This window comes from Astyanax mexicanus, chromosome 5 (assembly GCF_023375975.1).
Source record: "Astyanax mexicanus isolate ESR-SI-001 chromosome 5, AstMex3_surface, whole genome shotgun sequence".
In the NCBI taxonomy this organism is placed as follows: domain Eukaryota; kingdom Metazoa; phylum Chordata; class Actinopteri; order Characiformes; family Acestrorhamphidae; genus Astyanax; species Astyanax mexicanus.
Window position 1 is genome coordinate 3943895 of NC_064412.1, and position 22228 is coordinate 3966122.

Below are 22228 nucleotides of genomic sequence, written 5' to 3' on the forward strand. Positions count from 1 at the left end.
GTTTTACATTTTAAACTGAATTACTGAAATAAAGTAACATTTTAATGATATTCAAATTTTTCGAGATGCGTCTGTAATTGCTTTTTTATAATCATCGGCATCGGCCGATATGGCCAATATTTAAAACCAATATTTGCTTATATGTTTATTGCAAGCAGGAAAAGAAACAAGTGACACTGGACACGCTGCACAAACAGATTTAAACTTAATTTATTTATTTATTTTGATTAGTTTTAAAGTTATAAAGTTATACCTTAAGTTTCTCTTTAAGTTATAAATGTGTACTTTAGCATCCACTTATGCATACACGTGTAATATTAAATATTGGCCCAGAATTCCCACATTGGTGCATGCCTGATATTTTTTTGTAATGTATTTGATGATAATTAGACATATTGTTTGACATTTTTGAAGCTCCAGTTTATCCCAAATCACCATCTTAGTTCATCAGGTTTAGATGAGGGTTTTTTTATATTGTTAATACGTAATTCCATGTGTGTACCTTAATAGTTTTCATGTCTTTTAATATTAATTTACAACATATAAAATAAATAAAGAAAGAAAGAAATACAGGAAAACACTCAGTGAGAAGGTTTGTCCAAACTTTAGATGTGCACTGTACTTTAATAAGTACAGTAAAACACATACAGTAGATTTCATTACATTATTCAGTATAATTAATCCTATATAACACACAGCCGTTTATATACAGTATACTGTAGGTTTGGTTAAGAATGCAGCAGCTTTATTACTAAAGCAGACTTTCCTCCATTCTGTCTCTAGCCAGGAAAGGTCTACAGACGTTCTAGTGATCAATAACGTTTATACTAATGTGAGTTTATTCGAGTTATTAATGATGAACTTGTGTGTGCTCTCTCTCCCTCGCTGTTCCAGGAATATATTTTCCGTCTGGAGCCGGGTAAAGTGGATTCTGGGAAAGGAAAATGTCCTTTTGACCCCAAACTGAACAGCGTCTCTGCTTTGATCAGTAAGGACCATTTAGCTGTACCCGCATGACCTTTACCTGCCTGACCTTTACCTGCCTGACCTTTACCTGCCTGACCTTTACCTGCCTGACCTTTACCTGATTACCTGCTTATATGTCCATCCCTCATAGATCTCCTAATACTGATACTGCTGCTCAACAGATACAAATTACATTATTCCAGATCTAGCTGCTAAAATCTGATTATTACATGTTTTTAATGCTAATGTTACTCTCTCTCTCTCTCTCTCTCTCTCTCTCTCTCTCTCTCTCTCTCTCTCTCTCTCTCTCTCTCTCTCTCTCTCTCTCTCTCTCTCTCTCTCTCTCTCTCTCTCTCTCTCTCTCTCTCTCTCTTTGTCTCTCTCTCTCTTTCTTCGGGCAGATGGCCAGCTGTATGCCGGAGTCTACATCGATTTTATGGGAACAGATTCGGCCATTTTCCGCACACTCGGAAAACACACAGCCATGAGGACTGACCAGTATAACTCACGCTGGCTGAATGGTACGTACACACACTGATACACACAAGATTACATAAATAAGAACTTAGTCACAACCACTTGAGTCGGAGAAAAGGCTGGGATGAACAATGGGTTTTTTATTCTTACAAATAGTTTTACTCAGGTTTTATTGATTTGCTGGTTAAAACATCAGGTAATAAGCAGAGCTTTACAGTTGGAGTTGAACAGATTAATCCTGATGGAGTATAAACACTGGTAAAGGTGTTTAACTGAATTATTGATGTGTATATGATATATGTATATGGTGGTGTGAGTTATTAGTAGGTTGTCTTTTTTACAGGTAGGCTAATAAATAAATTAAGAGGAATAAGAACAGATAAACTGTTAAAATTAAGAAAATATTAGTTGAGTAGATAGAAAACCATACAATCAAATACAAGAAAATAAATGAAATACACCAAAATAAAGTAACGTGCACTCACACCGGACTTTCCTGACTCTGCTGATCGCGTAAGGCTACGGTGTTCCCGCTCCCCTGGTAACTGATTGTTTGCACCTGCTCTGTCTTGTATTTATACCCCTCTGTTTGCTCTTTTCTCTCTCGCCAAGTATTGAATCAAGTTATCTAGCTCCTCCACGACGCATTTTCTTTGTACATTGCTTTTGTCACCGACTTGTTTTTGTTTCTGATTACCGTTTTTTGCTTTGCTCTTTTATTTGTTTTTCTGTTGCCGACCTATTTTTGTATTTCTTGACTACTCTTTTGCCTTGCTCTTCATCTGCTGGATTTTTTGGGTATGATTCTATAACTGTATTGTCTTTCTTTCTTTCTTTCTTTCTTTCTTTTATTTGTTCTGCCTTGCTTTCTTACTGGCTTCTCCCAGATCCAACATTCGTCCACGCTCAGCTCATCCCAGACAGCGCAGAGAAGAACGACGACAAGCTGTACTTCTTCTTCCGGGAGAAAGCGTCCGAGATGGGCCAGACCCCGATGGCACAGTCCAGGATTGGAAGGATCTGTCTGGTGAGAGCTCACACACACTCTTACACACACACATTTACACACAGACACACACTTACACACACTCGTACACACTTACTTTGAACCTGTAGCCACTATTATAGCAATGAATAGACCAATTCCCCCCTGAATCACAATATTCGCGTCTGAATACGGTGAAAACACTGCGGCTGCAGCTCTGCAGTGTTACCTGTCATTGTTCCGTCTGGCGTTTTTAATAGCTGCTCTTATTCTCCAGTAAATGTATTCTTTTGGGCGTGAATAAGAGCGGATGAATGTTTGTAACGTGTGGGTAGCTGTTGGCTGCCGGTCACTGGGCATTGCCATGTCTCATTATTGGAGTTGGCTGCCGTCCACAGCAGATGGGTCTAAGCAGTGCTCGGAGGCAATGTTTACAACCATACCCCACCCAGCCAGTGCAGCCCACACAAATACTACACAGTGGGAGTGGAGGAGAGGCCTATATAAAGCCTTTGTCTCGTTTTTTTTTTTTTTTTTTATTATTATATATATACGATCATTATTTCAAGTAAAGTTTAAATAGAATTGATTTGATACTGTAGGTACAGTAGATGTATAGAATCTACAGTTGGTAATCCTATAGAAAATACTACAGTTGCATCAACAGAAGTTTACAAGTGATAAAACACATTATCTACAAACCGTAGCAAGTGTTTTAAAACTACTAGAATTAACAGGACACTTAAAAAAGACATAAACAGGGCAGCACTGTAGATTGGTGCGCCCCTCTGTCTTTAGTATGTATGTTCTCTGTACTGGGTCAGCTACTCAGTCCCTGATGTAGTCCTCCAGGTGGACGGGGGTTTCCGGTTGAGAGTATGCTGTGCGTGGTATATATATATATGGCTATATATGTACTGTATATAGACGTGTGATTGACTGAGTGAACATTTATATAGTTTATATATTACTTTACTTACTGTTAGGGGTGGGCGATATGGCTCTAAAATAATATCACAATATTTCAGGGTATTTTTGCGATAATTATATACTTGGCGATATAGGAAAACTAAAATAATTAATTCATTTCAGGAATATAGTATAATAGTATAACTGAATAATTATAATGTGGCAAAATAAATAATATAGCATAAAATAATATATTGCAGCAAAAAATATTGCAGAATATTTAGTGCATGCATATAAACTGCAAACTAAAACTTATATTATACAATAAATACACCTAAAGCTTCACAGTAAATAATAGACTACTTTTAAGACAGAACAGCCCTATTATCACGATATGGATTTTTAATATCATGATATTTCTGTGTCACGATATATTGTATACAATATAATATTGCCCACCCCTACTTACTATGTCTTACTCAAGTAAATATCATGCATATCCATATGCATCTATTACTCATAACAAGAACATATTACATAGTGTAGATAATACATTTATGTACTTAATTTTGTCAAATATTTTACCTCTCACATGACGATATCCAATAGTACTATAGTATTATAGTTCAATAAAATCAATTGTTAACACTTTACAATACGGCTGCATTAATTAAGTTAAGACGATATTGATTGTTAACAAATTTCTCACTATCTAAATTATTAATTCATTATTATTTAAACATTAAACATAAAAATGTAGGGGTGCCGAGTGGTCCAGTGGTCTAAAGCGCTGGCACTATGAGCGGGAGGTCGCAGTTTCAAACCCCCCGCTCATGCAGCTTTGGCATCAGGCTGCCGGCGCTCAGAGGGAGCACAATTGGCCCTGCTCCCTCCAGGTGGGTAGATGGCGCTCTCTCCCCATATCACTCCTAGGGTGATGTCTGCAGCACAGGGCATCTGTGAGCTGATGTATCGGAATCCAGTCGCTGCGTTTTCCTCCGAGCGTTAGCGCTGTGATGCTACTCGGTAATGCTGCATCAGCAGCAGCTTGAAAAGAAGCGGTGGCTGACTTCACATGTATCGGAGGAAGCATGTGTTAATCTTCACCCTCCTGGTGTGTTGGGGCATTACTAGTGATAGGGGGAGTCCTAATAAGTGGGTTGGGTAATTGGCCGTGTAAATTGGGGAGAAAATGGGAAAAATTAGAAAAGAAAAAAATAAATGTCTTAACTAGTACCACCCAATAATTTGTTACTTTTTAACCATTTACCAGTGTTTATTACTGTCATAATTACTGTTAATTGATGTAATTGATGTACCCTTGTTGTATCTTCCTCAGTATGTAGAAGTATCTTGATGTTTCTCTGTGTTTCTCTGCAGAATGATGACGGGGGTCACTGCTGTCTGGTTAATAAGTGGAGCACCTTCCTGAAGGCTCGGCTTATCTGTTCAGTAACGGGAGCCGATGGTATTGAAACGCACTTCGACGAGCTCAGTGAGTTTTATTGAATATGTTGTGTTTGTGTGTGCTTTTTTGTGGAAGTGCATATCTGTTTTTATTAAAATACCCTTTATTAGTGAAGTTTACAACATTAAGTTGCACCTTGTTGCTGACAAAGAAACCATAGAAACTATAAAAAACACACTCTATAGAAAACCAATAAGATTCTTTGGCATCTCTGGTATTGAGCTTAAGGGCAAAATACCCAATGCCAAGCACTTGCAAGAGAATTATAGAGTCCGTCAGCTTTGGGCTTTGGAGTTATGGAGCACCTTCCAATGCAATAAAAAAGCTATATAATACCCTTGATTTCAGGAGAAACAACTGGACGTACAATACTGGTTAAAAGTTTTCCTCAAGTCCAATTAATTTTAAAGTGAAAAGATACAAAATCCAAGTTCTATCAAAAAATTAGCAGTAAACTTCCAGGTCCTATAACTAACAACAGTATTAAAAAAGACTACTACTGCAGCATTTACACACTTACACACAGCACATTCACACGTTTATCACAGAGAACTCTGTAGCTATTAAAAGTAGAAGTCTTTTCTTCAGAGAAAAAAGCCAAAAAGAGGTGAGTACTGTTTCCTACACCTTTAAACGAGTCTTGGAAACTGGAGGAAACTGCTACAGGAAGACGTCTGGCTGACCCACATGGCAACAGCGTCTTTAGTCTTTACCTCTGCTTACTCCATTGAGCTAAGAGAAGAATTAGAGTTAGTCTGACAGCTGAAGTGAAGTTATAATAAAGTCATTGATAAGATAATAAAAAAAATCAGATAGATTTTGTTCTGTTTGATTTTCCTGAATTTCCTTCTGATTTCTGGAGCTTCTTCAGCCCAGTTAAGGAGGCTCAAAACTTGACCTCTATTTAAACTCTATTTATTTCTCTGTAAGAAATACCTGTATCCAGCTTGAGTTCTGTTCCAAGCATTTCCAGTGGAGCCGGTGTGAATTAACGGGCCTCTGAGGAGCGGAGAGGCCGATCCAGCTCATTTGCGTAAAGTCGGATGGTTTGACAACTATGGCTCTCCAGAGTCTGGCGTTTGGAAAAAGCCCCTTTTTTTGTACTTTTCGTTGCCGTTTGTCTTCCTTAGAGTAAATGTGTTTGGTGGGGTTAAAGCTGGAGGGGTGGAAGTGAAATATCTGGCCTGAATGAGTTTTTGATGTCAAACAGAAATCTCAGGGACGACATTCGTTCAGCTCAAACGTAACTCTGGACGGTGGAATACACTTGTGAAAAATTGGACGCAATCAGAGAAGTGAACGCACATGGAAACTGGATGTAAACATGCCAAAGCCTGCGATATTGTGTGTATATGTGTGTATGAGTGTGTGTGTATATGTGTGTATATCAGTATCCATGCAGGCCTGCCAGGAGGTAATGGAGTTTTGCCCACTGAGCAGCATTTGATTGACAAGGCGAAACGAAATTGGGCAATAAAACCAGCAACAACAACCCTGTCTCTTTCTCTTTTTCTCTCTCTCTCTCTCTCTCTCTCTCTCTCTCTCTTTCTCTGCGTCTCTGTCTCTCGGCCACAAATGAATACAAATGTGTGAAGGCTGGCGGTTTTAAATCAGCACTGAGGTCTTTCCAGGGCTGCTTCGTTTCACACTTCCCCACGAGACTCGGTGAACACTCCTAGAAATTAAGGTTACTAAATGGTTCTTGGCTTGGATTGTGGATTCTAGGAAAACCTGTGGCCTATTTATTCTCTTTATTCTCTTTATTCTATTTATTTTTTTGGATTCTCCTTATTCTTTTTTTATTATATCAGCAGCACGGAAGTGATGTACAGTATAAAACTGTACTGCTGGCTCTTTGTTTGTATATGAAATATTGTGACTGATGCTGAGTTGAGCTGCTAGAGAGCAATGAGCTTCAGAAAGTGCTTGATTGGGAACAGAGGCCACAAATAGCATTATAATTAGGGCTGTAAATGTTAATGCCCTACGATTAATGTGATTAATTTGAAATCAGTAATGCGTTAATATTTGTATTAATGTTAATTAGTTAATAAGTTAATTACGCCACCAAGTTTGACCCCAACTTTCACCGTAATCTGCCCCTCCCCACCCAAAACGCGACCCAGCTATCAAATACATTTCTTTTTTTTTTTTTTTACTCTTAATTAAATTTTATTTCAATTTTTTGCCGAGTAGCATCACAGCGCTAACGCTCGGAGGAAAGCGCAGCAACTCGGTTCTGATACATCAGCTCACAGACGCAGCCTTGTGCTGATCCACATCACCTTAGGAGTGATGAGGGGAAAGAAAGAGCTCCATCTGTACTGTACTCACCCAGAGAGAGCAAGGCCAACTGTGCTCTCTCAGGGCTCTGGAAGCTGATGGCAAGCTGCATGAACAGGATTCGAACTGGCAATCTCCTGATCCTAGTGGCAGCGTTTAGCCTGCTGGATCATTCAAAGCAACAAATATACTTCTTTTTAATTAAGCTAAACTGCTGATAAGGCGCAGTTTAATCTGATATATTAGCTCCATGCTGTTTACACACTGAGAGCTCAGTATGTGCTGCCCTCACTGCTCACATCCGCGCTGCACGTCCCACTGAAAACACTGTAGATTTTCAGCGTTCTGTGTTAAAGCAGCTTTCTTGCTCCCATTCCAGACAGCTCTGACCAATCAGAGGAGACGATGTGCTCGTGTGGTTTATTTTTGCGCCTTTTGGTGCATTTAGGTTTATGCCTGTGTGAAAACAAACCAAACAGAGGGAGAAATGCTCCAAATAAACTCATTAACTCATCAACTGATCCGGATCATAGAAACTTTTAAAACTACAGGTGTGAAAACTCTCTTTTATACGCAGCTAATTCAATTCTAATTAAGTTCCAATCTAGAATTTTAATGATAAATATTGAGATACAGATACAGATTGTTATTTAAAACAACTATTGGTGGAAAGGGTTCTTCTGTATCATAAGCAGAAAAGCTGTGGCTGAAGCAGGACTCTCTGTTTCACTCTGTGGAAGGAATTTTTACGTTTGACCTCCTGTTTTCCCGGCTCCTCTCAGGGCCAGTGAGGATTTTATGGCTGTTTGCTTTCACAACGAGACAGTGGCCTCCTAGAACAGACTTGTAGTATTAACCCTTGAGCCTTGTAATATTAACCCTTAAAAGTATAAGGCTGTGAATTTTGCTTATATATATATTTGTTTATTCTTAGTTTGTACTTTTATATTTAAAATATATCTCATTGTGAGATTCAGGGTTTTTAAATTTCTTTTGAAAGACAAGAACATTTGGTACCACTTTAAAATAAGACTACCTTTATAAAGGGTTTATAAATAGTTTACAATTAATTTATTAATGGTTACTAATCAGGTTGTAAATGTCTTAAAAATCATTAATAATCAGTTATAACACATACGTAGAAAAGGCAACAATATAGGTAGCTGTGGGTTCACTATTTGGCAAACAACAGGTCATTGTTTCCCTTTTTACGTATGTGTTATAACTGATTATTAATGATTTTTAAGGCATTTACAACTTAATTAGTAACCATTAATAAACTAATTGTAAACCATTTATAAACCCTTTATAAAGGTAGTCTTATTTTAAAGTGGTACCGATAATCTGAGTAATCAGTAATTTTACAGCAAATTCACATAATAGAAAATATCACACAATAATAATTGGGTATGTGTGTGTGAAAAAAAGAAGTAAAATTTCCACTTATCACATGTCCCCACGTTTCTTTCAAGAGCGAGAGATTATTTAAAATCTCACCGTTCGGAGGAAAGCGCAGCGACTCGGTTCTAATACATCAGCTCACAGACGCAGCCTTGTGCTGATTCACATCACCCTAGGAGTGATGAGGGGAAAGAGCGCAATCTACTGTATCCACCCAGAGAGAGCAAGGCCAACTGTGCTCTTTCAGAGCTCCGGCAGCTGACAGCAAGCTGCATAACAGGGATTCGAACCAGCAATTAGAGAGAGAGAGAGAGCGCTGCGTCTGATCATAAAGAACTGAAAACCCCAGACCCAGAGTTTCCCCTCATACTGAGTTTCTGTTTTCTTTAGGGGACGTGTTCATCCAGAAGACTCAGGACACTAAGAACCCCGTCATCTATGGAGTCTTCTCAGTTTCTGGGTAAGTTATTTGCTGTATCTTCATAAAGTTTTTCTGAATTATATGTGTTTTTTTTTCCAGAGCTACTGGTGCTCTAGGTTGGAAAATCCTATGGCTGTATTTGACTCGATTGGCTGTTCAATATGAATATTTAACCTTTTTGTTAGTTATTTACTAAACAAAAAAGTGTTAAACAAACCAGAATATGTTTTATATTTTAGATTCTTCTAAGAGTAGCACTTCTTGCTTAACTGATCAGTTTTGTACATATTTGCTGGACTGTCTCAATCAGCTTTATGACGTGGAGTCACCTGGAATTCAGGCTTTCAGTTAACAGCTGTGCTGAACTCATCAAGAGTTAATTACTTGAATTTCTTGTCTCTTGATGTTTAAGTTTGAGAGCATCAGTTTTAAAGTAGTGAAGAGGTAGAGTTACAGGTATTCAGTGAACTACTTAACTGAATAAAGGAAAAACATACTTTAAGAAATGAGGGTCAGTCAATTTGAAACATTTCAAGAACTTTGAAAGTATCCTAAAGTGCAGTCGCGAACACCATCAAAAACATTACAGTGATGGAACTGGCACTCATCGGGACCACACAAGGAAAGGAAAAGCAAGAGGTTCCCTCTGTTGCACAGGATACTGTTAGTTTGTCAGAGTTAACAACACTTTTAATTTAATTATTTTACTTTAATTTGACTTATTTTATAGTCTGTGTATATATATATATATATATATATATATATATATATATATATATATATATATATATATATATATATATATATATAAAGTAACAGGTTCAAACACTTTTGGCTTAAAAAAACGAAAAAATCATGACATACAAAAAGGAAATAAAGATCTGAAACAGATCTTCTCCAGCTGTGCAGCTGAACTCTTCTCCCTGAGCTGTTAATCTGTCACACAGAAATTTTCTCCTCCGGAACAAACTTTTCCTCCCCACCTCCCTTAAAAGAACACAGAAAAACACCCAGAATATATCCTCTATCTGATTGTGAGTGTGGAAAAAAGTTAGGTAGTATTAATGTTATGGCTGTCTGATGTAAAGTTTATTCATATTTGCGTGTTTTCATGTTCAAAATGAGAATTTAAGGGCCCTACCTTACACCCTGCACAAGGCGCGTTGAGATGCTCATTGCTATCTTACACTCCACCAACATCTCCGTCTATTTTCACACCTTCTGTCTGCATCATTTAAACAGTAACAGTGCTTCTGAATATATCTACGCCGAAGGGTTTGGTGGTGTGGATGTGTTTATTGCTATCTTGGCAGCGGAAAAAAAACACAGGGGCTCCACTGACTGGATACAACCTAGACAGACACCAACAGTCAGACGTTCATTGCTATCTTGGCAGCACAGCAGCACAAAAGCAACTTTTACATCAACAATAAACAGAATACTGCTGTTCCCGTAAATGAGCTGCTGGAGCTCCTTCACAGCGTCAACCAGCAGTTCAGTTTCCTCTGCTGAGAAGAGTTTGTTGGACACATTCAGGCAGCCGCACCATTAAAATAGCAATCCACTAAAGTCAGAGTTTACCTGACTCTTAAAGGGAATGATGAGCAAGTGACACAGTGGTTTATTTTATGTTAACATAATTAGTTCATGCATTTTGCAGGTTTTGAGCCACACAAGGTGTACTTTTCCCATCATTATAATAGCAAAGACACACGGACACACCCTAAATCAAGCTGCACAGTGCACATTTGATGACGAGCTATAGATCACTAAAATAGGGTTCTAACTCTTATAATAAAATAAAAATATATGAATTATGGAATATTTGTTAAATTGGGGTACATCAGAAAGGGGTTAATAATGTATTCTAGATGTAGATTTAGTTTCTCTGATTTTGCTATTTATAGGTTTATGTTTGAGTAAAATGAACATTGTTGTTTTATTCTATAAACTACAGACAACATTTCTCCCAAATTCCAAATAAAAATAATCTCATTTAGAGCATTTATTTGCAGAAAATGAAAAATGGCTGAAATAACGAAAAAAAAGATGCAGAGCTTTCAGACCTCAAATAATGCAAAGAAAACAAGTTCATATTCATAAAGTTTTAAGAGTTCAGAAATATATAACAATATTTGGTGGAATAACCCTGATGGTTTTAAATTACAGTTTTTTTATGCAACTTGGTTTCATATTCTCCTCCTCCACCAGTCTTACACACTGCTTTTGGATAACTTTATGCTGCTTTACTCCTGGTGCAACAATTCAAGCAGTTCAGTTTGGTGGTTTGATGGTTTGTGATCATCCATCTTCCTCTTGATTATATTCCAGAGGTTTTTAATTTGGTAAAATCAAAGAAACTCATCATTTTTAGGTTGATTGATTTATAAGTAGCTCTTCTCATTGATCAGTTTTATCAGATGATCTGTGCTGTGAGCGTCTCTCTCTATTCTGGCTTCGTTCTCCAGCAGAACGACAGATTTAATGCAGCTCAACACTGTTCTCAGTGTTCTGGTACTTGGCAGTGGACGCCGTCTCGCCTGTCAGTGAAAGAATGAGAGATCTGATCTTTTTTTTTTATGTTATGCCGCAGCAATCAGACTAATAAACGACGTCTGGATTTATGGAAACCATCCATCCGTTGCTGCTGAGGCCTCGGGAAGGAGTCGACAACCTTTTAGACAGGGTTCTCATGCCGGGCGTCCAGTATAAATATACAGGGCCAGTGCTGAACAGTGGGTGTGTTTCTCTGTGTTGCTTTTTATATATTTTTGGACCAAACTGGAGGAAAATGGGTAAAAAAAATAATAGGAAAGGAGATTAAGAGACTGTAGGTATAAGTTCAGCTTTGAAGATTCTTAATAAATATAGATACTTATACAAATGTATATACAGTATATACACAGTGACATTATTCTGATATCAACAATTAGTGATTTGATTTATTCAGCTCGGAAAACAATTAGCATTTTAGTTAGCCTTAAGCTAATATGGGTAATCTGTCATTTTGAGCATCATAATAAAGGTCCCCAGGCCAGACTTTCCACACTGTAAATGAATAGTGAAGTGATCCAGATTAAAATACTCTGTGAAGAGTACTCGGTGCTCTTATCTGGGGAGCTGTTAAGTTGTGGTTTCTGAGGCTGGTAACCCTGATGAACTTATCTTGTACAACAGAGGAAACTCTTGCTCCTCTTTTCCTAGGGTGGTCCTGATGAGTGCCAGTTTCATCATAATGTTTTTGATGGTATTTGCGGCAACTGCACTTGAGGATATTTTCAAAGTTCTTGAAATTTTTCTTTATGGATTGACTGACCTTCATTTCTTTAAGTATTTTTCTCTTTACTCTTTACGTTGAGTAGTTGTTGCTTCTTATAATATGGATTTGAGCATTACTCAAATAGCGATTCACTGTATACCAGCTCTGTCTACAGACAGACTCAGGAGATCCTTTGTCCCGAGAGCCATCAGGGCTGGATACTTCAATGAGACAACGACCCTAAATTCAGGAATGATCATCTCAGTCCCCAGACTGAGAATGTTTGAATGTTTTGTAAAGAAGAATGATCCAAAATACCTTCAGCCAGAAGCCAAACTCTCATTGGAAGCTATAGGAATATTTTAGATGCTGTTATTTCTGCAAAAAGAGGATCTACTAAATATTGATGTAATTTATTCTCTGTTGGGGTGCCTACATTTATGCATCTGTCTAATTTTGATTAAATAATTATGCACACTTTCTGTAAAACCTATAAACTTAATTTCACTTCTCAAATATCACTGTGTTTTTCTGCTATATGATATGCAGTATTTAACTGAAATTGCTGATACAGTACAGGCCAAAAGTTTGGACACACCTTCTCTTTTTCAATGCGTTTTCTTTATTTTCATGACTATTTACATTGTAGATTCTCACTGAAGCATCAGAACTATGAATGAACACATGTAGAGTTTTATGTACTTAACAAAAAAAGGTGAAATAACTAAAACCATGTTTTATATTCTAGTTTCTTCAAAACTAATAGCCACCCTTTGCTCTGATTACTGATTTGCACACTCTTGGCATCATTCTCTCAATGAGCTTCTTTAAGAGGTGGCCACCTGAAATGAAAAGTTTTCCAACAGTCTTGAAGGAAGGAAGGAGTTCCCAGAGGTGTTTATTAGCACTTGTTGGCTCTTTGTCTTCTTCACTCTGTGCTCCAGCTCACCCCAAACCATCTGGATTGGGTTCAGGTCCGGTGACTGTGGAGGATCAGCTCATTTTTTATTAAGTACATAAAACTCCACATGTGTTCATTCATAGTTTTGATGCTTCAGGGAGTATTTACAATGTAAAAAGTCATGAAAATAAAGAATTGAAAAAGAGAAGGTGTTTCCAAACATTTGGCCTGTACTGTATATCTTTATATACTGTATATATGACCTAGTGTCCTCACAATGTATAAAAAACAAACAGATGTGTGTGAGTGAGCATCAGTGGTCCAAGTTTCAGGCTTCTCTGTAGGTTTAGATTAGAACCGGCCAAGCCTTCAGGCTCCATCTAAGCTTTTTAAACCCAAAGGCACACAGCTCCATGCTAATGAGAGACGCTTTCTTTCTCCTGGAGGGCAGGAGTGCTTTCACAGCTCGCTTTGTCTCTCTCTCTCTGTCTCTCTCTCTCTCTGTTCCTCTTTTATTCTTCTCTGTGGTAATGTGTACCTTAGTGCATTGGCGTGGGCGAGAGGGGAAGACCATATAAGAAGTGTGTGTGTGTGTAAGTGGTTGTGTTGTATATGTGCTTAATAGTTCAGTGCATAAGTGCATCTGTGATGAATCATCTCTATTGTCTTCCTCTCTCTCTCTCTCTCTCTCTCTCTCTTTCTCTCTCTCACAAAACAACTGATGTACATTGAGGTTTTACTGTTTGTAATTTCACTACTTGTATTTTTATCTCTATCTATCTATCTATCTATCTATCTATCTATCTATCTATCTATCTATCTATCTATCTATCTATCTATCGATCGTATAAATAATTCCTGTACTTTGCATTCTTTCAGTCTGAGAGTCTTTTCAGTCTCAGCAGCATATTGTCGCTGTCCAAATGAAAAACACGTATCTCCAAAACAGCAACTTTACAGGAGAGAGGAAAAACCTTGTAAACTTTCAATTGAAGTCAATGTAAAAAGAGTTTTTTTCAGGTTATTTTGAAGAGTTTCTGTTGGTCTGTTTATCAATAAATTTTGGCACAGTGTAAGGGACAGTTTGTCTGTTTAAATTATGTAGTAAATTAAAAATCGACAAAAACGGAGATAAGTGTGATAGCCTAGCCTAGCCTAAGTGATTTGACAGTTCTCTTAACTTTATTAGTATTTATTAGTAAAAGTATAGATTAAAAAGTGGTTTGTCTAAAAACTGTTTATGTTCAAAGTTTTACTGACAATTCCAAAGCATAGCGTCTGACGTTATTATTCATATTATGAGACTTTTTTATCAGTTCTTCTTTCAGTTTTGCCATTTTTGCAGAAATAGCTTGCAATTTACTTATTGATTTTTCTTATTGTAGTCTGATAAAGAAAATATTGCTCAAAGTTTTGTTCAGTAAACTTAAGTCTAGATTTGTTATTCAGATATTCAGATAGCGGACAGCGCTAGCTCTTTCGCCATTCAGAGGTAAGTACATCGTGATTAAATAAGCTACTAACTGCTAGCTAATATCGCCCTGACCTACCTGAACACTCAGGGTTCCTCAGTGTTGAGCTGTTGGATGGCCACTAACTCTCTCTCTCTCTTTCTCTCTCTCTCTCTTTAGGTCAGTATTTAAAGGTTCAGCTATATGTGTGTATTCCATGGCTGATGTGCGGATGGTGTTTAACGGCCCCTTCGCTCATAAGGAAGGTCCAAACTACCAGTGGATTCCCTACCAGGGCAAAATCCCCTACCCTCGACCCGGAACAGTGAGTGTTATTTACATAAACAGATGTGATATAAATCATATGTAGATTAAATGAAACTGAAACACCTGTCATTTTAGTGTGGGAGGTTTCATGGCTAAATTGGAGCAGGAGAGTTCAAAAGAGGACAAATTGTTGGTGCACGTCTTGCTGGCACATCTGTGACCAAGACAGCAAGTCTTTGTGATGCATCAAGAGCCACGGTATCCAGGGTAATATCAGCATACCACCAAGAAGCACCAACCACATCCAACAGGATTAACTGTGGACGCTGTAAGAGGAAGCTGTCTGAAAGGGAAGTTCGGGTGCTAACCCGGATTGTATCCACAAAACATAAAACCACGGCTGATCAAATCACGCAGAATTCAATGTGCACCTCAACTCTCCTGTTTCCACCAGAACTGTCCGTTACCACAATCAATTATTGTGCTCTAAAACCAGGTGTTTTAGTTTTATTGTCCAACACCGGTATAGGACCAACTGGTACTTTTGGCAGTGTGGGCAGTGTGCCAAGTCCTGCTGGAAAATGAAATCTGCGTCTTTATTAAAGTTGTCAGCAGCAGCAACACCAGCAAATGACATGTCTCTCCAAACCATCACTGATTGGTGGAAACTTCACACTAGACCTCAAGCATTTTGGACTGTGTGTCTCTCCACTCTTCCTCCAGACTCTGCTCCCTTATTTTTTTTCAAAATGAAATGTAAAATTTACTGATGATCAGTGATGGTTTGGAGAGACATGTCTGTCATCTGCTGGTGTTGATCCACTGTGTTTTATTATCAAGTCTAAAGTCAGTGCAGTTTCGTTTTCCCACAAAATCTCTGCTACTGACAACTTTTACGGAGATGAGGATTTCATTTTCCAGCAGGACTTGACACACTACCCACACTGCCAAAAGTACCAGTTGGTCTTATTAACTTTTCCACATTTATTCCTGTTATTCCTGTTGCAAGCTTTTACTTGCTACTTTTAATTTATTGATATATTGAAAATAATAAATTAAATACATAAAAAATATATATATTTTTTTGACGTTTGGTGGTGTACCTTGAGAAAATGTGGAAAGAAACTGAGACAGCTCAAAGTAGCTAAATGCATTATTTATAAGGCATGTCCACAAACATTAGGACATGTAGTGAACTGAGCTCACCTGTATTAATGTGAAACTGCTCACCTGCCCCTACTGAGGTCTGTGATCTCTCTCCTCAGTGTCCAGGAGGGACTTTCACCCCCAACATGAAGTCCACTAAAGATTACCCAGATGAGGTCATTAACTTCATGAGGACTCACCCCACCATGTACAACGCTGTGTACCCGGTGCACAAGCGCCCCCTGGTGGTGCGCACCAACGTCGACTATGAGTTCACCACCATCACTGTGGACCAGGTTGCTGCTGCTGACGGAAACTATGAGGTGCTTTTCTTAGGAACAGGTGAGAACAGAAGCTGCAGGAGCTCCATAGAAACTTGTATTGTTATTTATCTATCTATCTATCTATCTATCTATCTATATATCTATCTATCTATCTATCTATCTATCTATCTATCTATCTGTACTTTGCATTCATTTGGTCAGAGAGGCTTTTCAGTCTCAGCAGCATACCGTTGCTGTCCAATGAAAAACACTTATCTCCAAAACATCAACTTTACAGGAGAGAGAAAAAACCTTGTAAACTTTCAATGGAAGTCAATGTAAAAAGAGTTTATTTCAGGTCATCTATTGGTCCATTCATCAATAAATTTTGACACAGTGTAAGGGACAGTTTGTCTGTTCAAATTATGTAGTAAACTAAAAATCGACAAAAATGGAGAAAAGTGTTTTTTCATAGGACAGCGTCGAAATACAGAATTGACGGTTATATTATCTTTATTAGTGTTTACTAGTAAAAGCATAAATTCAAAAGTAGTTTATGTCTAAAAACAGTTTATGTCTGCTGCAGGAGCTCCATAGAAACTTGTTTTGTTAACTATCTATCTATCTATCTATCTATCTATCTATCTATCTATCTATCTATCTATCTATCTATCTATCTATCTATCTATCTATCTATCTTATAAATACTTACTGTACTTTGTATTCTTTTAGTCTGAGAGTCTTTTCCGTCTCAGCAGCCTATACTGATTTGACAGTTCTCTTAACCTAGATATTAGTAGCTATTAGTAAAAGTATTAAAAGTAGTTTATGTCTAAAAAAAAAAAAGTTTGTGTCTTAAAGTTTTATGTTCAAAGTTTTATTAACAAATACAAAACATAATGTCTGAGGTTAATTATTTATATAGTGAGACTTTTTTCAGTTCTTGTCTCAGTTTTGCCATTTTTGCAAAGACAGATTGCAGCTTACTGAATTTTCTCACTGTGGTCTGATAAAGAGAATATATGATTATAGTTTTGTTGAGTTTACTGAAGTTTATGTTTGTTATTCAGATATTTAGATATTTTGTGTAGATGTCTCTACAGATTTAACATGCTGGTTTCTGTAATTTAAATAATTTCCATACAATTTACAAGCTTTTTGCAGATGCTTTTATCGAGCGTGATATACAGTATTTTTTTGCACTGTAAGCTGCACTTAAAATCCTTTCATTTTTCCAAAAATCGTCAGAGCTCCTTATAATCTGGTGCACCTTATGTTTGACTTCTACCAGTCAGGTATTAAGGAGCAGTAAAGCCACTCTGCTGAAGTACAGAGTTATACAGGAGTTTCAGTTTAGTTCTCCAGCAGTATTAGCATTAGCCGCTAACCGCGCTAAGTGCTAGCTCTTTTAACGTTCAGAGTCTGCCCGTTTACCGCCTTAAAACAAGCTGCGTGGGACGAACCGCTAGCTAATATCGCCCTGGCTTACTGGAACACTCAGGTTTCCTCTGTGTAGCACAGTGTAGGTGGCATTAGCCACTAACTGTGATTAGCACTAGCAGTTAGCTGCTAGTGCTAATGCTGCTGCACACAGTCTTAGTGGAAATCTGGAAATCTAAACTTACTGTAAATGAACAGAATATTTTAACTGACTAAAACTAGACTGAAATGTTTTTAGAACTAGACTAAAAGTAATAATTACTAATAACTATATAACTTATTTTTTATTAATATTATTACTATTATTATTATTTATTTGTTTTGTTTTTTTATTGGATTGGATGCACGCTTGTTCTTATGCATTATACCTTCTGTCTATGTCTGTGTTGTTAAGTGCTTTGAGTTTTCAGAAAAGACGCTATATAAATCAAATATTATTATTATTATTATTATTATTATTATTATTAAGACAACATAATCTCCTCCCAAATTAACACTGCTGGGCACAAAAAAACTACTTTAATTAACGTGTACGGTCTCTATATGCCAAAATATGCTTTACACACACAATCGTTAGAAAATATCTTTGTCAGTATCTCAATTTAAACCTAAATATCATAAAGAGATATTTTCAGGCTTTTGATGGCGTTCCTGCTCCTCTGGTAAAAATCTAACATGCTGAGGATCACAAGGAGCATCTTTCCTCAGTTTTGATCTTTACTCTGGCTTTACTCGTTCACAGACAGAGGAACAGTACAGAAGGTCATTGTTCTGCCTCGAGATGATCTACAGACTGAAGAGCTGGTTCTGGAGGAGGTAGAGGTATTCAGAGTGAGTAATCCCATCTTCTCTCTCTCTCTCTGTATATATACTGTACATATATCTGTATATATGTTTATCCAATGTTTATGTCCATTATTATGATGAACATAACTCTAACTTATTTTTTATCATCATTTCATTTTGTAGGTTCCAACACCAATAACCACAATGAAGATTTCTCCTAAAAGAGTAAGATCACTGTTTACTTTCCTCTTCAAATTTACTGCCATTTCTAAATAATGTCAGTCACTAGAATTAACAATAGGATCTAGGATCTATCCATCCATCCATCCATCTGATTATTTAGGCATGCAGTAATGCTAATTAAAACAGCAATATGTAGATATAGTACTATGAAATAGCAGCTTCAGGATCATGTTGATGCTTCACTAACTGCAATAGGGCAGGTGACATCTTGGTCATTCCCAGTGCAGGTCAAAATACTGGTATTGTATTATATAACTTTGATTGCACTACATAAAACTTCGCTCTAGAACTGTGTAACACTGTGTAATCCAGTCGTGTCCAAACTTTTTTTGTTGGGGGCCGGAAGGAGAAATATATTTGAAGTCATGGGCCACAGACTCTGTAATAAAACAAATAATGAAATATACCACTTTAAATAATACTTTTTCCTGAATACTTTCTTTTACACACCATTTTACTTGACTTACTATCTTTATCTATCATTGACAGTGTTGTGTAAACTAAGATTTTTCAAATTGATGTTTAATTTCATGATGTCTCTAATTTTAAACTCCTTAATTACGGCAACTCTTAGACTCTTTGGCCCGTTTTTCTGTGCTACAACTGCGCACCCTCTCCGCTTTTAGACTCTTTGGCCCGTTTTTCTGCGCTACAACTGCGCACTATCTCAGCTTTTAGACTCTTTGGCCGTTTTTTCTGCGCTAAAACTGCGCAGCCTCTCCACTTTTAGACTCTTTGGCCCGTTTTTCTGCGCTAGAAATGCGCACTCTCTCCGCTTTTAGACTCTTTGGCCCGTTTTTCTGCGCTAGAAATGCGCACTCTCTCCGCTTTTAGACTCTTTGGCCTGTTTCTGACACCTAGCGTTCAAACTTTGAATCTCACATTATAAAAACCTGCTTAACAGCGGGCCAACTTTCATTCTATTTCTAAAATACCTCAGTTTGGACACCCCTGGTGTAATATGATTCATGTTAGTGTAAAATATTACTTCACCTGTAATATTACTCCACTGCCTCAGTCTGCATGCTTCTTTACCTTCAGATGCTCCTTTTGGATTTCTTAGCTTGTCAACAAATGCATGTGTACAGCTGTTCATGTGTGATTTGTATTTACTGTAGTGAATTTTAAAAGACTGAAGGGAGGGACCTTAGTGTAAATTACTCCTTAAAACTCATATAGTCCCATTAGAAAATAACAGACGTGTGTTTTTTCCTCCTCAGCAACAACTGTACGTGAGTTCAGCAGTGGGCGTGACTCACCTGGCGCTGCACAGGTGTGATGTTTATGGTGAAGCGTGTGCAGACTGCTGCCTCGCCCGCGACCCCTACTGCGCCTGGGACGGCAAGTCCTGCTCCCGGTACTCAGCCAATCAGAAGAGGTAAGGGATGTGTGTCAAGCATAAGGTATATGTAGCAAAAGTACTCCACATACCACCAGCTTTATTACTGTTTACTCCGTATTTCCGTACGGACACATTCAGGTAGCTGCACCGTTAAAATAGCAATCTGCCAAAGTCAGAGCTCACCTGACCCTTAAAGGGAATGATGAGCAAGTGACACTCTGATTGGTTTATTTCACATTACACCCAAAATTAACCGCAACCATGATTAATTAAGAGAATAAGCACATGCCTTTTGCTCACAAGTTGTACTTTTCCCGATGTTACAATAGCAAAGACACACCGACACGCTCTAAATCAAGCTGTGACTGTTTGCCTATTTTGAAATAGACCAGTTGCAGATCTGGGATATATACAGCATTCATGTATAGGAGGCTTTCATTAGTCATTTTTCCCCTTTTCTATCTGGGTCAGTCTTTCACCATGATGTCTGCCATCATCCTCAGTTTACTTTAATACCAACTCCAGCTGTTTAAACTCTGTTCTATACTAAATATATGTCTTTAAATACTGAGATACTGACACAAGTCCAATATTTACCTCAACAGACATTCAGTGGTTAAAATATTTGATGAATCTGTCATTTAAAACACAGAGTTTCCGTTTAAAATAAATAATGTGCATTCTTTTGCAATGTTTTTGTCATTTTCAAAGTTTGGTTCGATTCAAAGCAATATTAATTTGTGATGAATGAATGTTATGAATGTAGAGTTTCTTGGATAGTGTTTGTTTAAAGTCAGCAAATTCAGTACTTTTGATTGTCAAAAAATTAATGCACATATATGTGTGTGTGTGTATGTGTTCCCCCAGGCGTAGTCGGAGGCAGGATGTGAAGTACGGTAACCCCATCAGACAATGCAGAGGCTACAACTCCAATGGTGAGCAATGATGACGGATATATTAAATACAGCTCTGATAAAAAATAAGAGAGCACTTAAAAATGACGAGTTTCTTTGATTTTACAAAATTAAAAAACCTCTGGAATATAATCAAGATGAAGATGGATGATCACAAACCATCAAACCACCAAACTGAACTGCTTGAATTTTTGCACCAGGAGTAAAGCAGCATAAAGTTATCCAAAAGCAGTGTGTAAGACTGGTGGAGGAGAACATGATGCCAAGATGCATGAAAAAAAATGTGATTAAAAACCAGGGTAATAAAATATTGATTTCTGAACTCTTAAAACTTTATGAATATGAACTTGTTTTCTTTGCATTATTTGAGGTCTGAAAGTTCTGCATCTTCTTTGTTATTTCAGTCATTTCTCATTTTCTGTAAATAAATGCTCTAAATGAGAATATTTTTATTTGGAATTTGGGAGAAATGTTGTAAACCTATAAATAGCAAAATTTAGAGAAACTGATTCAGAAACTGAATTGGTCTCTATAGATAGATACTATACTATAGATACTATACTATAGATACTAGATAATATTAAGAAATATAACAAATATGTTTGTAATAAATGTTTTCTTTTTCTTTTTGTCTTCTTTTATTTTTATATGTTTTTCCCCAGCCAATAAGAACACTCTGGAGTCAGTGCAGTACGGTGTTGAGGGAAGCACAGCGTTTCTGGAGTGCCAGGCCAGATCTCCTCACGTATCAATCAAATGGCACTTCCAGAAGGAGAACAGTGATAGAAGAAGAGAGGTTTGTAGCGCACATCTTTATCAGTCTATCTTTCTATTAAACTCTATTAAGCTAGGCATGCTGGAACTGCTTCTACAATATTCTGGTGTAAAATGTACTTTTGTTGTAGTAAAACTGGATAAAATAGCCCCCCTCCGCTCTCCCACAGCTTTATGAAATCCAGAAATGTTGTGCTTTTTACACAGCACTCTGTACAACAATCGTATCGGGGCATATTTTACCCCAATAAATCGCTTTTTACACCGTTATCCAGTAGATCAAAGTAGCTCCACACCTCCTTTCTAGAATCTGGAGAGCCCTGACATTTAAAACGAGGCATTAATAACTTAAAAAGTGCACAAAAAGCGTATTAAAAAACACTTTTCACATCCCATAATGCTAGCTTCAGCTCAGAGTGCCGCCATCACTGTACTGATAACAACATAGACATATACAGTTGTGGTCAAAAGTTTACATACACTTGTAAAAAACATAATGTTATGGCTGTCTTGAGTTTTCAATAAGTTCTAC

The 22228-nt window shown here is 37.4% G+C and overlaps 1 protein-coding gene across 2 annotated transcripts in view; it reads left to right on the forward strand.

The window, feature by feature from the left end:
- sema3fa (sema domain, immunoglobulin domain (Ig), short basic domain, secreted, (semaphorin) 3Fa) overlaps positions 1–22228 on the forward strand; it is a 137811-nt gene that overhangs the window by 106118 nt on the left and 9465 nt on the right. For both annotated transcript variants that reach the window (XM_049479468.1, XM_022675537.2), the window contains 12 exons: positions 895–988; positions 1368–1487; positions 2331–2470; positions 4718–4832; positions 8880–8949; positions 14702–14846; positions 16054–16276; positions 18380–18468; positions 18607–18648; positions 19887–20044; positions 20876–20943; positions 21585–21718. In XM_049479468.1, coding sequence (XP_049335425.1) covers positions 895–988; positions 1368–1487; positions 2331–2470; positions 4718–4832; positions 8880–8949; positions 14702–14846; positions 16054–16276; positions 18380–18468; positions 18607–18648; positions 19887–20044; positions 20876–20943; positions 21585–21718 — 1398 coding nt within the window. The remainder of the gene's footprint in view (positions 1–894; positions 989–1367; positions 1488–2330; positions 2471–4717; positions 4833–8879; positions 8950–14701; positions 14847–16053; positions 16277–18379; positions 18469–18606; positions 18649–19886; positions 20045–20875; positions 20944–21584; positions 21719–22228) is intronic.